Source organism: Xenopus laevis, chromosome 2L (genome assembly GCF_017654675.1).
Source record: "Xenopus laevis strain J_2021 chromosome 2L, Xenopus_laevis_v10.1, whole genome shotgun sequence".
NCBI classification, from domain to species: Eukaryota; Metazoa; Chordata; class Amphibia; order Anura; family Pipidae; genus Xenopus; species Xenopus laevis.
The window spans coordinates 71368746-71385092 of NC_054373.1; the positions used below are offsets into that span (position 1 = coordinate 71368746).

Here is a 16347-nt window from a genome sequence, read left to right on the forward strand (position 1 = left end):
ATATATATATATATATATATATATATATATATATATATATATATATAAAAATGTCCAGACAGTACCTGCACTCTTTCCGTTGTTTTTGTCTGTGGGTGCTGCGGTCTAAGTAATATGTAACCTTCAAAATGGACCAGCACACCAGGTTTTCAAGTGTTCAAATTTAATTTCTTTCCATAACACTCGTGCATCCAACGTTTCGGCCCCAATGTGGGCCGAAACGTTGGATGCACTTGACAGCCTTAAAAGCACGTCTTTTCTTACCCACCTCAACACCAACACTTCTATTGAACCAAAAAGGTTTTGCTTTGCAACAACGTTGCATGCTTACAAGGGGATATACTGACATGTATATTTATTAAGCAGCATTTTAAAGAATTACCATTTGTGTTTTGTGTTTAACCCTGTGGAATGCATTTCCCACTTAATTTGTTGCAGATATGCCCTTATACTGTCAAAGTTTGCACGTCTGAAACTGTGTTTTTGTTACTCCTTTATAGAATTGCCTCTGCAACAGAATCTCAAAGAAAACCATGTTATGATCACTATTCCCTAATGCCCATACAGATGCTAGAGATGAGTTCAGTGTTATTACCTAGTTATTGCCTAGTTATTACTAGTTATTTCCTAGTAGGTTCTTGAATGAACTGGAATAAAAAGTTGTCATTCAGCATATTTACAAACCTACTAGCCTTTTCTGTCTTGGCAACCCAATTACCCCAGTCAATGTCTGGATAACTAGTCACACATAGTAATAACTTGACCTAGTTGCATGGCTTTAATTCAGACTTTGTATACAGACACACTTCTGCACCCCTTTTAATCCCTCTGTCCCTCCTAAAAAGGGTGTAACTATTTAAATTCGCAGTCCAGTCACCTGTTTCATTCACCAGGTCTCAGTGATACCAATTACCGTCTATACTTGAGTATAAGCCGACCCAAGTATAAGCTGAGGTACCTAATTTTACCTATGAAAACTGGAAAAACGTATTGACTCGAGTATAAGCCTAGACACAACTACAGCCCTGTCTCCCAGCAGCGCACATTCCACCAAAGCGACCTCCCCAGCGATCAACCGGACTTCTTTGCAAAGTTGATGGTGACAGAGAATTGCCAAACGAATTACTGTGTGCATTGTCCCACTGTCCCACTACCATGTGCAGAGGGTGCTGTGTGATATTGCCATCACTGTTAATGTTTCGTATAACCAACAGAGGGCGCTGTGTGATATTGCCATCACTGTTAATCCTTCATATAACCAACAGAGGGCACTGTGTGATATTGCAGTCACTGTTATTCTTTCATATAACCAACAGAGGGGGCTGTTTGATATTGCAGTCACTGTTAATCTTTCATATAACCAACAGAGGGCGCTGTGTGATATTGCAGTCACTGTTATTCTTTCATATAACCAACAGATGGCGCTGTGTGATATTGCAGTCACTGTTATTCTTTCATATAACCAACAGATGGCGCTGTGTGATATTGCAGTCACTGTTATTCTTTCATATAACCAACAGAGGGCACTGTGTGATATTGCAGTCACAGTTATTCTTTCATATAACCAACAGATGGCGCTGTGTGATATTGCAGTCACTGTTATTCTTTCATATAACCAACAGAGGGCGCCCTGTTATTCTTTCATATAACCAACAGAGGGCACTGTGTGATATTCCAGTCTCTCCCCAAGCGAACTGTTGGTATAGGAATTATTAAAAGTGACTGCAATCTCCAGTATAAGGTATAAAAAGTTCACAAAGAAAATTATCATTTGAGTATAAGACGAGGTAGACTTTTTCAGCACATTTTGGATGCTGAAAAACTCGGGTTATACTCGAGTATATACGGTATATTATATTCTTTTTAGAGCATGCATTGTAATTCTAGGTCTCCCATTTTACCTGACAAACTCTGTGCATTTGCAAGCATACAGCAGAGGTTACTACTTTTTCTTTTGAAATTTGTATTACTTAGTGGAGAATTATATCTTAAGTTAGTATTGGCATGTTTTCCTTGTAACAGAGAGACCTCCTTAGCTGGTAAATGTTATGCCTCCCTCACTCCTCCCCCATGACCCCATACCAATCCCACTGCCCCATCTACCCTAGCTTCCCCATAATTCATGATCTCATCCATCCCCCTCAGTGCCTAGTTTAAACACTCCTCCAACCTCTTGGCCATTCTTTCCCCTTAGCACAGTTGACCCCCTTCCATTTAGGTGCAACCGTCACGACTGTATAGTTTGTAAGCCAAGGAAAAATCAGCCCAGTGCTCTAGGAACCCAAACCCTTCCTTCCTACACCAAGACTTGAGCCACGCATTTAGCTCCCTATGCTCCTGCTGTTTTCCTAAACTTGCGCATGCGCACATGCCCGGGTGGGGGGCTGACCCCCCAGTCGGACCCTGTACCTATTTGTATGTTGAATAACTAGTACGGCTAGCAGGAAAGCGTTTTTTTAATGTAAATTAATCCTTTGGCTGCTGGAGTGCTTGATGAACTAGTAAGATCTAACCCTGACTAGCTACTATAGGAGAGTGTTTGATGTATTGTTGAGTTAGTGTGAGTTATTGCCTGTAATAGAGGGCAGGGGGATAGTTATACAAGGTTTCTATCACCTGTTAATGATAGATAGGTGGAAGCTAATTAATTTTCTGGGTGTTGGTATGTTTTGGGGTGTCTGATGTTAGTCTAACCTGTGTGTAAGGTGATTGAGAGAGTGTAACCCCTTATAGCCAAACCCAAGAGTTTTGTGGTTAAGAGTCCTGTTTTCGTGACACTTAACAAGATTTTCTTGTCCTAGACAATTCTTCGTAGAGGTAAACAATTCTCAAATAAAATATGGAATAAATTGAGTCATCAGACATGACATTACTTCATCCACCTAATGTTGACTTTGATAAGCTGTAGCCTTCTTTACTCCTACCATGTATATTGTTGACAATAGGCCCACTGACAAACAGAGCATGTGTTCCTCTGCAGGCCGAAAATCCACTGCCCCCGCTGCTCTTCCTGCACCCTGAAGCATTGTTTCCCGTCGGGTGCAGGCAGACGCGGCGGATGAAAAGGCAAGAGGAGCAGCAGGGCAGTGGATTCTCTGCCTGCCTAAGGTTTTTTCTTGAATAGTTCTTTTGTTCTACAAAATAAACCACTTTTACTCATGATTCTTACTTTTGATTTTCTGTTTTGCAGCATATGGCGTGGTCCCAACGTTAACTGCGTTGACAGCTCAGGCTATACTCCATTGCATCATTCATCCCTTAATGGACACAAGTAAGATTTTAGAAATTTGGCTACATTCTCTTTTCAAACTGTGCAGATTGTCAGTAGTTGTGAAAGGAAGTAGAATTGGATGCCCCCATCTACTTCCCACATGTCTAAAAATCGCCTCAAAACCATTTTTGGAGCATCTTTTCTCCCACAAATGCTCATGTGCCAAGATCAAACTTCCTAAAAATGAATTTCATATACAGGTATGGGAATACTCGAGACCTGGCATTTTTTGGATAACAAATCTTTCCGTAATTTGGATCTTCATACCTTAAGTCTACTAGAAAATCATGTAGACATTAAATAAACCCAATAGGCTGGCTTTCCTTCCAGTAAGGATTAGTAATATCTTAGTTTGGATCAAATACATGGTACTGCTTTATTATTACAGAGAAAAAGGATGTCATTTTTAAAAATTTGGATTATCTGAATAAAATGGAGTCTATGGGAGATGGCCTTTCCGTAATTCAGAACTTTCTGGATAACTGGTTTCCGGATAACGGGTCCTTACCTGTATTGGGTTTTATATTCGCCTTCACAAAGGCTATTATGCTGAAATGTTAGGGCTATTCTCATTGCTGGCAAGTGTAAGTTTTTTTTTTTTGCCTTGATCATAAAACTGTGTGGTATGCATTTATTTATGGTGATGCTGCTATGTATATATATCTGTGACAAAATATGTTTTTGTTGTATTGTACTGTCTTTAATATATAAAGAAATTATTTTGTGATACCACATTGTGTTTGTAGTTTGTCCCCCACTGTATGAGGAGTACTTTTGGGTTGCTTGCACCTCATGTAGCATTTTTTTTCATCTACAGTTAGGTCCATAAATATTTGGACAGACAACTTTTTTTTCTAATTTTGGTTCTGTACAATGAATTATAAATGAAACAACTCAGATGCAGTTGAACTGCAGATTTCAGCTTTAATTCAGTGGGATGAACAAAAAGATTGCATAAAAATGTAAGGAACTAAAGCTTTTTTTTTAAAACAATGACCATACCTCCCAACATTTTGGAAATGTTGCCGCGCGTAATGAAAATTTTTTGACCACCCCCTAATTACCACTGTTCATTTTACAAAATTTGAAAAATATGAAAGTTTGAACATATTTCTGTGGTATATTTCAGTTATTACAGTTTTGCTAATGAAGGGGAATTGCCCTTTAAGCTGTGAGTCTAACTTTTCCCAAGGGACCTGTTATCTTATATTGTTACAATTACTTATTTCCTTATCTTGAAATTGTTACAATTACTTATTTGCTTATCTTGAAATTGTTACAACAGTATCTTTAATGCAGCTGTGGCTGTTCTGGGCTCTCTGCCAAAAGCCAATTAAGTTAGAAACTTTGTTTCTTTTTCTGCCTGTTCACTGCAGATAAAAACGGGACTTAACAGTACAAACGAGGGAATTCCGGTTGAGCTGGCAAAAGAGGGACTGTCCCTTTAAAAACGGGACAGTTGGGAGGTATGCAATAACTTCATTTCAGGGGCTCAAAAGTAATTGGACAATTGACTCAAAAGGCTTTTTCATTGGCAGGTGTGTGCAATTCCTTTGTAATGTCTATCAATGAAGCAGATAAAAACCCTGTAGTTGATTTGATGGGGGGTGCTTGTATGTGGAAGATTTTGCTGTGAACAGACAACATGCGGTCAAAGGAGCTCTCCATGCAGGTGAAACAAGCCATCCTCAAGCTGCAAAAACAGAAAAAACCCATTAGAGAAATTGCTACACTGTTAGGAGTGTCTACAGTTTGGTACATCCGAAGAAAGAAAGAAAGCACTGGGGAACTCGGAAACGCAAAAAGACCTGGATGTCCACGGAAGACAACAGTTGTGGATGATCGAAGAATCATTTCCATGGTGAGGAGAAAACAGCCAAACAAGTGAACACCACTCTCCAGGAGGTAGTTGTATCGATATTCAAGTCTACCATAAAGAGAAGACTGCATGAAAGTAAAGTACAGAGGGTGCACTGCAAGGTGCAAGCCACTCATAAGCATCAAGAATAGAAAGGCTAGATTGGACTTTGCTAAAAAAGCCAGCGCAGTTCTGGAAAAACATTCTTTTGACAGATGAAATAAAGATCTACCTCTACCAGAATGATGGCAAGAAAAAAGTATGGAGAAGACGTGGAACACTCATGATCCAAAGCATACCACATCATCTGTAAAGTGGGGGAGGCAGTGTGATGGCTTGAGCGTGCATGGCTGCCAGTGGCACTGGGTCACTAGTGATTATCCTTGATGTGACACAGGACAGAAGCAGCCGAATTAATCCTGAGTGTTCAGAGACACTGTTTGCTCAAATCCAGCTAAATGCAGTCAAATTGATTGGGAGGCGTTTCATAATACAGATCGACATTGACCCAAAAAATACAGCCAAAGACCCAGGAGTTTATTAAAGCAAAGTAGTGGAATATTCTTGAATGCCAAGTCAGTCACCTGATCTGAACCTAATTGAGCATGCATTTCACTTGTTGAAGACTAAACATCGAACAGAAAGGCCAACAAACAGCAACTGAATGCCACTGCAGTAAAGGCCTGGTAGAGCAGTAAAAAGGAGGAAACCCAGAATCTGGTGATGTCCATGAGTTCAAGATTTCAGGCTGTCATTGCCAGCAAAGGGTTTTCAACCAAGTATTAGAAATTAACATTTTATTTTCAGTTTTTTAATGTGTTCATTTATTTTTGAGCCCCTGAAATGAAGTGATTGTGTTAAAAAAAGGCTTTAGTTCCTCACATTTTTATGCAGTCTTTTATGCAGGGAAGTGTTCTCCCTTGATATGTGTTCCTAAAAATGAATGCCAGGGCTCTATATGTCCATATGTTTACCCAAGTATGTGGCATGTAGAGGCCCCAAATGAAACTAATGCAAACAAATTTTTATGGTTTAAATTTTTGCAGCTACAAAGTAAGCACCCTGCTTGTAGTTGATGTGTCATAAAACCCCAAGATTATTCAGGCCCCTGAAAACCATATATCTTTGGATATATACCCCCGAACAGAATAGGCAAATATTTTTCTACCAAACAGGCAAGCTGTGCTAAACATGGTGGTTTTTTATGATATTTCTGAAAATCGCATAAATTATTGCAGTCTGCTGTGTTTATGTCACACACTTTTTTTGAACATTTTGATGTTGAATATCCATAGATTTACCAAAAATTGTGGCATTTAGAAACCCTAAAATGGAAATAGTGCAGATGAGTTTCTTGTCTGGCAAATTAGCTCTTTTGAACTAAGCACACTGTATGCAGTTTATGTATGCATTTTATGTTAAGACACCCTTAACAGTACCAGAACTCTAGAAAACTGTATTCTGGTTAAAGGAGAACTAAAGTTTTACTTAAAAAATAGGCTGGAAAAGTTGTACCTTATGTTTTGGGGTTCTGTACCAGACCAAGGCAACAATAGGTCTTTAACAGGGACGATCTGTGCCTCCAAAATGCCTCAGTAGCTCCCCATTTCTGCTGCTTCACTACACATGCTCTGTGCTGCTATCACTTATTGAGCTTAGGGGCTGACTCAAAATATACAGTACACATAGAATATTAATATCACAATATAAGACAGATAAGTAATTAATACAGATAATTTCTACATGGCAGCACACCAACCAATGCAACTAGCATCAGCCTTGTAGCATTCGCTTATATTACAGGCCAACCTCATTTTCTGCTTGATGATTTCCAACGACCCTAAGCTTGGCTTCTCAACAGCTGCTCAGAGCCCAGTGAGCATGTGTCCCATACACTTTCCAAGATAGTGACCCCCTCTGACAAGTTTGAAGTCACAGATCATTGCTGCTGTTGAGAAGCTGAAACTTTAGGCTGGGGCAATACGTTCAGTATATAAAATATGGCATTTTTAGCCATATTTATTTTTAGGGTTTAGTTTAAATCCCAAACAGACAAATATGTCTTTCTATTACACACTACCGAATTGCAAAGCAGTGCTAAAATACATAATCCCTTACCAGTAACATCAAAAATTGTTTGTTTTTTTAAAATTCGTTAGTATACAAAGAAAAAAAAACCACAGAGAGAAATTAAACTTTAAAATCGCAAAGCTCAACTCACTCCAGGAAAAGGGAGCTATGGGGAACTGAGCGCACAGCACCTTCCCTATTTTATTCCCAGTTTGCGCAGCACATTACAGGTGATACTATTGTCCACATTCTAGCGCTGTGAGGGGCACAGGTACACAGGTAGTAATGTGCCCAACTCGTGGACATATTATAAAAAAAATGTATGTACCACACGGTATTAATATGGCTGAGTGATAACCATGTTATGGGGACGGTGAGCTTGAGCCAGACTTGTGCTTGGGGCATAGGCATGTAGAGGATAGCGGGCACCTTGCGGTTCTTAACCCTTTAAGTGCCACAGAACGTAGAATCTACGTTCTGTGGATCAAAGGACCAAAGTGCCACAGATCGTAGATTCTACGTTCTGCAGCACTTCCGGGTTTGCGAGCGGAGGAGCGGCTGTTAGAGCCGCTCGCTCCGCTCCTTCACGATCCCCTGCCCCTAGACAGCGAGCAGAGCAGGGGATCGTGTGGCCCCTGGGGCGCGATCGCCCAGGGGCCCCAAAGCAGCAGCAGGGACGCGTTTCCTATGCGTCCTGCTGCTGCCTGCGCTGCACTTCCGCCCAGCTCCGCCCCCACATGGCTGATGACCGTTGGAGCTGCAGATCTGCTGCGTGGAGCCCTCTCTCATCGATCTGAGGCATCTACCCCAGGTAAGTGTAACATTTACACACACAAAAACACACAAACACACCAACACACACTTATTACAGTAATATACACTTACATTCACACTTACACACACTCACACATAGATTTTTGGGGATTGGGGGGGTCACACACACTCACAGCACCCATGTACACTTGCACACGCGCACACGCGCACACGCGCAAATAACATGCAATTTACCCGTTGTGCACACGCATATGTACATATATGGCTTTGTGGCTTTTTTTTTTTTTTTTCTTATCGCATCGTCTCTTTTTGGGCTAAAAAAAATGTTTTATTGCCGTTCCGAATAGCGTATTCGCTAACCGTACTGTGCAATAGCATTTGTATGTTATTTTGGTGGTTATATTGCAATTTTGGGTATTTTGGTGCATTTTTAGCCATTTTATTGAATTTTTTGCCATTTTATTGCATTTTCAGCTCTGCATTTGTGTTGTTCACTTGTTTCTGTCCGTATAATCGATTTGGCCCAGCTAAAATATTCAAACGGTAATTCTGGTGGCCGATTACACTAGTGTGAAAAAAAAAAGCATTGATTTTTGTGGTTTTATTAGTTTTTGGTGATTTATTTGCATTTCACACTGTTCTGTGTTATTTTGTTTTGCCTATGTAAATTTTATCTACTATATATCCATTTGTGGGTCTCTGTGCGCCACATAGTTTGGTATATCTATGCATATTGGGCATCAAAGTGTTCAGTAGACCCCTGGCGTTCATATTTAGGATGTTTTATGCTGATACGTTACGAAATGTGGGGCACATAATGGGGTAAAATTCAAGCTTTGTGACGATTTTCAGAAATTTGATAAAAACCGTTATGTTCAGCATTGCTTTGCAGTTTGGCAGTTTGCAGTAGAAACACTTATTTACCCATATTGGATTCGTCAGAATGTGTACTTTCTGAAAATATATGGTTTTCTGGGGTCTCTGTACTGTTAGGTGGTCTAATGTCGCATAATACACACACACCGGTTGGTTATATTGCTGCAGCCAGCGTGTCAGCCGTGAAAATGTCTATACATATTGTCATTTGGGGGTCTCTGTGCGCCACATAGTTTGGTATATCTATGCATTTTGGGCATCAAAGTGTTCAGTAGACCCCTGGCGCTCATATTTAGGATGTTTTATGCTGATAAGTTACGAAATGTGGGGCATATAATGGGATAAAATTCAAGCTTTGTGACGATTTTCAGAAATTTGATAAAAACCGTTACGTTCAGCATTGCTTTGCAGTTTGACAGTTTGCAGTAGGAACACATATTTACCCATATTGGATTCGTCAGAATGTGTACTTTCCGAAAATATATGGTTTTCTGGGGTCTCTGTACTGTTAGGGGGGTCTAATGTCGCATATTACACACACCGGGTGCTTATATTGCAGCAGCCAGCGCACGTCAGCCGTGAAAATGTATACACTATTGTCATTTGGGGGTCTCTGTGCGCCACATAGTTTGGTATATCTATGCATATTGGGCATCAAAGTGTTAAGTAGACCCCTGGCGTTCATATTCAGGATGTTTTATGCTGATAAGTTACGAAATGTGGGGCATATAATGGGGTAAAATTCAAGCTTTGTGACGATTTTCAGAAATTTGATAAAAACCGTTATGTTCAGCATTGCTTTGCAGTTTGGCAGTTTGCAGTAGAAACGCTTATTTACCCATATTGGATTCGTCAGAATGTGTACTTTCTGAAAATATATGGTTTTCTGGGGTCTCTGTACTGTTAGGTGGTCTAATGTCGCATAATACACACACCGGGTGGTTATATTGCAGCAGCCAGCGCGTCAGCCGTGAAAATGTCTATACATATTGTCATTTGGGGGTCTCTGTGCCCCACATAGTTTGGTATATCTATGCACATTGGGCATCAAACTGTTTAGTAGACCCCTATGTTTATATTTAGGATGCTTTATGCTGGTAATGATACATGGACAATACGATGCTGGAAAGTTGAAGCTTTGAGGCAATTTTCAGAATATTTTACCAAAACCGCCAAATTTGGCAAAGCCTTGCGACTCAGTAGTTTGGGGCAGAAAGGCATGGGTACCCATTTTAGATTCTGTATAATGTGTACTTTCCAAAAATATATGGGTTTGGGGGGTAAACATATATTTCTGTGTTTTTACCCCACAAAAATGCAGTCAATGTGTTGATTTTTCATTAGCTGAAGTTACCCACAGGACTATTTGTATGCGCTAACTTCATTTTGGGGCCTCTAACTGCCATATACTTTGGTAAACCTATGCACAGTGGGCACCAAACTGTTTGGAGGACCCCTGGCAATCATATTTAGGGTGTTTTTTTTTGGTGCGTAACGATACATGGGTGATATGGTGCTGAGAAGTTGAAGCTTTGAGGCAATTTTCAGATATTTCACCAAAACCGACAATTGTGGGAAAGCCTTGCGACTCAGTAGTTTGGAACAGAAAGGCATGGGTACCCATTTTAGATTCTGTAGAATGTGTACTTTCCAAAAATATATGGGTTTTGGGGGGTAAACATATATTTCTGTGTTTTTACCCCACAAAAATGCAGTCAATGTGTTGATTTTTCATTAGATGAAGTTACCCACAGGACTATTTGTATGCGCTAACTTCATTTTGAGGCCTCTAAATGCCAGATACTTTGGTAAACCTATGAACAATGGCCACCAAACTGTTTGGAGGAACCCTGGCAATCATATTTAGGGTGCTTTTTCTTGGTGCGTAACGATACATGGGTGATATGGGGCTGAGAAGTTGAAGCTTTGAGGCAATTTTCAGATATTTCACCAAAACCGACAATTGTGGGAAAGCCTTGCGACTCAGTAGTTTGGAGCAGAAAGGCATGGGTACCCATTTTAGATTCAGTAGAATGTGTACTTTCCAAAAATATATGGGTTTGGGGGGTAAACATATATTTCTGTGTTTTTACCCCACAAAAATGCAGTCAATGTGTTGATTTCTCATTATATGAAGTTACCCACAGGACTATTTGTATGCGCTAACTTCATTTTGAGGCCTCTAACTGCCAGATACTTTGGTAAACCTATGAACAATGGCTACCAAACTGTTTGGAGGAACCCTGGCAATCATATTTAGGGTGTTTTTTCTTGGTGCGTAACGATACATGGGTGATATGGTGCTGAGAAGTTGAAGCTTTGAGGCAATTTTCAGATATTTCACCAAAACCGACAATTGTGGGAAGGCCTTGCGACTCAGTAGTTTGGAGCAGAAAGGCATGGGTACCCATTTTAGATTCGGTAGAATGTGTACTTTCCAAAAATATATGGGTTTTGGGGGGTAAACATATATTTCTGTGTTTTTACCCCACAAAAATGCAGTCAATGTGTTGATTTTTCATTAGCTGAAGTTACTCACGGGACTGTTTGTATGCGCTAACTTCATTTTGGGGCCTCTAAATGCCAGATACTTTGGTAAACTTATGAACAATGGCCACCAAAATGTTCAGAGGAACCCTGGCAATCATATTTAGGGTGCTTTTTCTTAGTACGTAATGATACATGGGTGATATGGTGCTGGGAAGTTGAAGCTTTGAGGCAATTTTCAGATATTTCACCAAAACCGACAATTTTGGGAAAGCCTTGCGACTCAGTAGTTTGGAGCAGAAAGGCATGGGTACCCATTTTAGATTCTGTAGAATGTGTTCTTTCCAAAAATATATGGGTTTGGGGGGTAAACATATATTTCTGTGTTTTTACCCCACAAAAAATGCAGTCAATGTTTTGATTTCTCAGTAGCTGAAGTAAAGTCCTGAACAATTTGGATGCGCTAACTTCATATTTGTGTCTCTAAATGCCAGATACTTTGGTAAACCTATGCATAATGGGTATCAAACTGTTCAGTGGACCCCTGGCAATCATATTTCAGGTGCTTTTTCTTGGTACGTAATATAGTTTGGGATATGCGGAGCAGCAAAATAAAACCTTTGAAATGATTTTTCAAAATTTTGAATTTTATTTTGAAAAACCGCTATGTTCAGACAAGCTTTTCTGTTTGGTAGTTGGGAGTAGAGAGACATAGTTACCCATTTTGTAATCGGCAGAATGTGTACTTTTCAAAAATGTATGGTTTTCTGGGGTAAACCTATGGTTTCAGGATTTTTTGCCTTGGAATCTAAAGCATGCCGTTTTCTGCCTTAGTGCTTTCAAAATTCAGTAATATACTGCCGGGAGTTTTTGCTGTACAGAAATCCTAAATCTCCCTAAAACTATACATATCTGGTATTGGCACGTTCGAGAGACATAAGGCTTTCCAAATAAGTTGGATTTTCATCTGTAAAATGAAATATTTTTCTGGTATAAATTGATATACGATGAAAAATGGTAATTTTTCATTTTTTTTTGTTATTTAGCACTATAAATTTTTTTGCACAGGTGGAAATACATGAAAACTCAGGCAGATTTAGAAAGCTCAGTTTCTACCGAAAAAAACAATGTATAATTTTCCTAGGTAAACTATAGGTTTCCCCTCAGAAAATGCCCCTAAAGTGAGAGAGCACAAAATGCTTAAAAACGGCTGGCATTTCGCGTAACCAAAATGTGAAATTCTGCTGGCACTTAAAGGGTTAAAGGTGTGCTCATTGTGGGCTGGACAATGCTGTGGGCAATGAATGGAGGTTTGGCTCTTCGTCCTGTATCAGCGAGTAAAGTGTGTGTAGTTAGTGGGGTCCTCTATGCACTAAGGACAGATAATGGCAGTGTGAGTTACTGTCTCCAGGGAATTGTGTGCAATCTGTCACATATTTTCAGCCCTCAGTATTTTCTTATAACGCCCAGTATATTTTCACGTAGGTCTAACTATACAGAGTAAACAAAATCCACGCCATCCCTGTCAACAGGACATTGCATGCTTATTGCTCTAATTAAATCTAGCTCCTTTTAATTAATGATTTGTGGGAGGCTCAACATCTTCACGCAACCCTTTGCACGAGTGCCAATTATTTGGAGTTTACAGCAGCTTGGACAATCGTATCGCCTGTTATGCGCTGCACAAACTGGAAGCTCTATTGGTGCTGACAGCACGATCTGAGCTGAAGCCGCCACTTAAGCTGGCCATAGACGCAAAGATCCGATCGTACGAATCGTGGATTCGTACGATTTTCGGCCCGTGTGTGGAGAGTCCCGACATTTTTCGTCCGTCGGAGATCGGTCGTTTGGTCGATCGGACAGGTTAGAAAATTTCTGTCGGCTGCCGATAATATCTCTGCGTGTATTGCCGATCGTACGATTTTCAGAGGGAGACTGTCACTAGTGTTGTCAGACATAAGTATCGTACGATTGCCGTCAGGGGCAGAACATTGGGTGATCTGTTCTATTTGATCGGAATGGTAAAGACTTTGATCTGAATGGTTAGTGGAGGTTCGGGAGATGGGAAAGTCCGATCGTACGTTGATTCGTACGATCGGATCTTTGCGTCTATGGCCAGCTTAAGCCAAAGATCTGAGTTGCATCAGCCACTAAGTAGCAGATGTGAGCGGCAGCAGGAGAATTTTCCCACTGGGATTGGATGGTGCATGGGAACAGGGAAAGTGCGGGGATCCCGAGCAGTAACTGTGGGGCAGCAGAATGGGAAATATGCTGTGCGCTCAGTTCCCCGTTGCTCCCGTTTCCTGGAGTGAATTGAACCCAGCTGTAAGTAAGTTACACAAGGCAGGCTGGTGCAGCTGGCAGTGCCCGATGTAGCCTGCAAGTGGGTAACATTCCCATTGGAAATAGATCCTCTGAGTAGTAGCCATGTGCCTTGTGCGCTCGATCTGTACTGACCAGCCCACACTCCTTCACATGGTGTCATAGTATCAGAAGAATAGCCAGGGAGGAGAAATCAAGCACCGTAGGATGGATGGTCACCATGTCGCCTTTTCTGAAGAGGAGGGGAAGCGGAGTTTCAGTAAGTTATTTCTTAATAAAGGCTTTGCAATTTTAATTAATTTAATTGATTTGATTTTAATTTAATTTTTTTTTCGTTGTATACTAACGGATTTTAATAAAATAAAATCACATTACAAATCAATAAAATAACAAAATAGTGTGACTAGTGGTCAAAATAGCTGATGGACTAGTAAAAACTTAAACGACGAGTAAACTTAAAAAATGTTTGTGCTAGATTGTGCTTGTTTGTAAATGATTTGTTGTGTGTATGTGAGTGTGCATATAAAAATAAATACATCGAAAAAATTAAAAATGTGCATTGTGTGTGTGTGTGTGTTAGTGTTAACTGCGTGTCTAATGCTTTTTTTCTGGCCAAGAGGGTTGACTTAGCCTTATGAAGGGTTCCAATCATGCAAATGGTTTCCTAGGGAGAGAAGTATGTCCTTTTTGTTTTAGCCCTTTAAGTGCCACAGAACGTAGAATCTACGTTCTGTGGAAAAGTTTTTTTTAAATGCCAAAGATCGTAGATTCTACGTTCTGCAGCATTAAAGGGGACCCGTCACCCAAACAAAATGATCCAAATCCTATTTTATCATGTTAGTCAAGCAAAATGAACTTTAATTACACTGTATAATTTATTTGAATATTGTTTCCATCAGTCTGGGAACTCATAATTATAGCAACCAGGCAGGAGCCATTTTGTGGACAGTGTTATTAAGGCAAGCCTTGTATCATCTCAGAATCTTGTTTGTGTACCAGGGGACAGGGACCCAATGTCCATCTCCATGCCCTGGTTACACATTTAAATCGTTAAGAGAACTGGGGGAATGTAGGGAGAGCAGTGACATCTAGGAAGTGCTGAATGGAAAGTGAAAGTAATTGCTTGCCCCACCTCTATGCCTAGGCATAGAGGAGGGGCAGACAATATTTGATTGACAGCTGATATTTTTAAACAAGTTTAAAACAGCTATGAATGCTTTAATAAAAAAAAGAAATTGGATTTCATATTTAATTTAAGAAGGACTTTTATTATACAGATTTTTATGTCTGGGTGACGGGTCCACTTTAAAGGGTTAGGGAACGGAGAAGCGGCTTTTCAAGTCGCTTGCTCCGTACCTTGTCGTTCTCCAGCCCCCAGGCAACAAGCAGGGGTGTGGAACAAGTGGCCCCTGAGTCGCAAACGCCCAGGGGCCCCAAATGCAGCAACAGGCACGTGCAATGGATGTGCTCTGCTGCTGCCCACACTTCTTGGTCCATATTTCCGCCCCCACTTACCGGATCAAGCAAGAAGACGGTGCCACAATGCCTGCAGCTCTCCTGGACGATCAGGACCCTGCCACTCCAGGTTAGTGCCCATCCACACACACAAACACACACTTATTTTAGCAATGCACACTTATACACACACATACAATTTTGGGGGATCGGGGGGTCACACACATTCACAGCACGCACACACACAACACACAATTGGCCAAATGTACACACACATACACACTTACGCTATGGTGTGTCCTCTTTTTATATCGCATCCTCTGTTTTTTTGCCTGAAAAAACTGTTTTATTGCCATTGCGAATAGCTGAATACCTTTTGTATGTTGTTTCGGTGATTATATAGCAATTTTGGTGCATTTTTATCCATTTTATTGCATGTTTAGCAATATTCAAACTTTGATTCTGACTGCTGATTACACTAGGCGGAAAAATAAGCATTGATTTTTGTTGGATTTTAGTGATTTTATACCATTTCACTCTGTTCTTTGTTACTTCATTTTGCCCATGGAAACTTTGTCCGCTATTTGGGCGTCTCTGTGTGCGAAATAGTTTGGTAAATGGATGCACATTGGGCATAAACCTGTTTAGTAGACCCCTGGCTTTCATATTTAGGATGCCTTTTGCTGTTATGTTACGAAATGTGGGGTATATAATGGGGTAAAATGCAAGCTTTGTGACTATTTTCAGAAATTTCATAAAAAGCGTTATTTTTAGCATAGCTTTGCAGTTTGGTAGTTTGCAGTAGAAAGATGTATTTACACGTTTAAGATTTGTCAGAATGTGGGGGGCGGAGTCAAGCCATCGAACGAGATGGACGCATGCTAGGGGAGCTCCAGGCAAGCGGGAGCAAAAATAAGCATTAGAGACTGGTGTTGATCCTTGTAACCAGAGCCATATCCGATATATAGCAGTGAGAACATGGGGAAGTCCCGTAAGAAAGCTTCTCCGGTCAAGATGACGGCCTTTTACCCCAAGGCGGCCTCAAACCAGGGTTCGAGGACTCCGTCACAAGATGGCGGCGACTCCACGGGTAGCAGCCCAGCGCATCGCACGCGCTTCACAGACAAGCTGCCGGCACCCCTGGAGGAGACAGCCGAATACTCACCACTCACTGTTGAGTCGCTAAAGGAGTTATTAGCGTCGTTGAGAACGGAACTCCAGGGGGATTTCCGGT

At 40.7% G+C, this 16347-nt stretch overlaps 1 protein-coding gene across 13 annotated transcripts in view; it reads left to right on the forward strand.

Moving 5' to 3' along the window:
• LOC733397 (ankyrin repeat and SAM domain-containing protein 1A) overlaps nt 1–16347 on the forward strand; it is a 317888-nt gene that overhangs the window by 31922 nt on the left and 269619 nt on the right. For 12 of the 13 annotated variants that reach the window (XM_041582022.1, XM_041582016.1, XM_041582019.1 and 9 more), the window contains one exon: nt 3191–3271. In XM_041582022.1, coding sequence (XP_041437956.1) covers nt 3191–3271 — 81 coding nt within the window. Of the gene's footprint in view, nt 1–3190; nt 3272–16347 lie in introns of those variants that run through there. The other variant, XM_041582023.1, reaches the window with a different exon arrangement.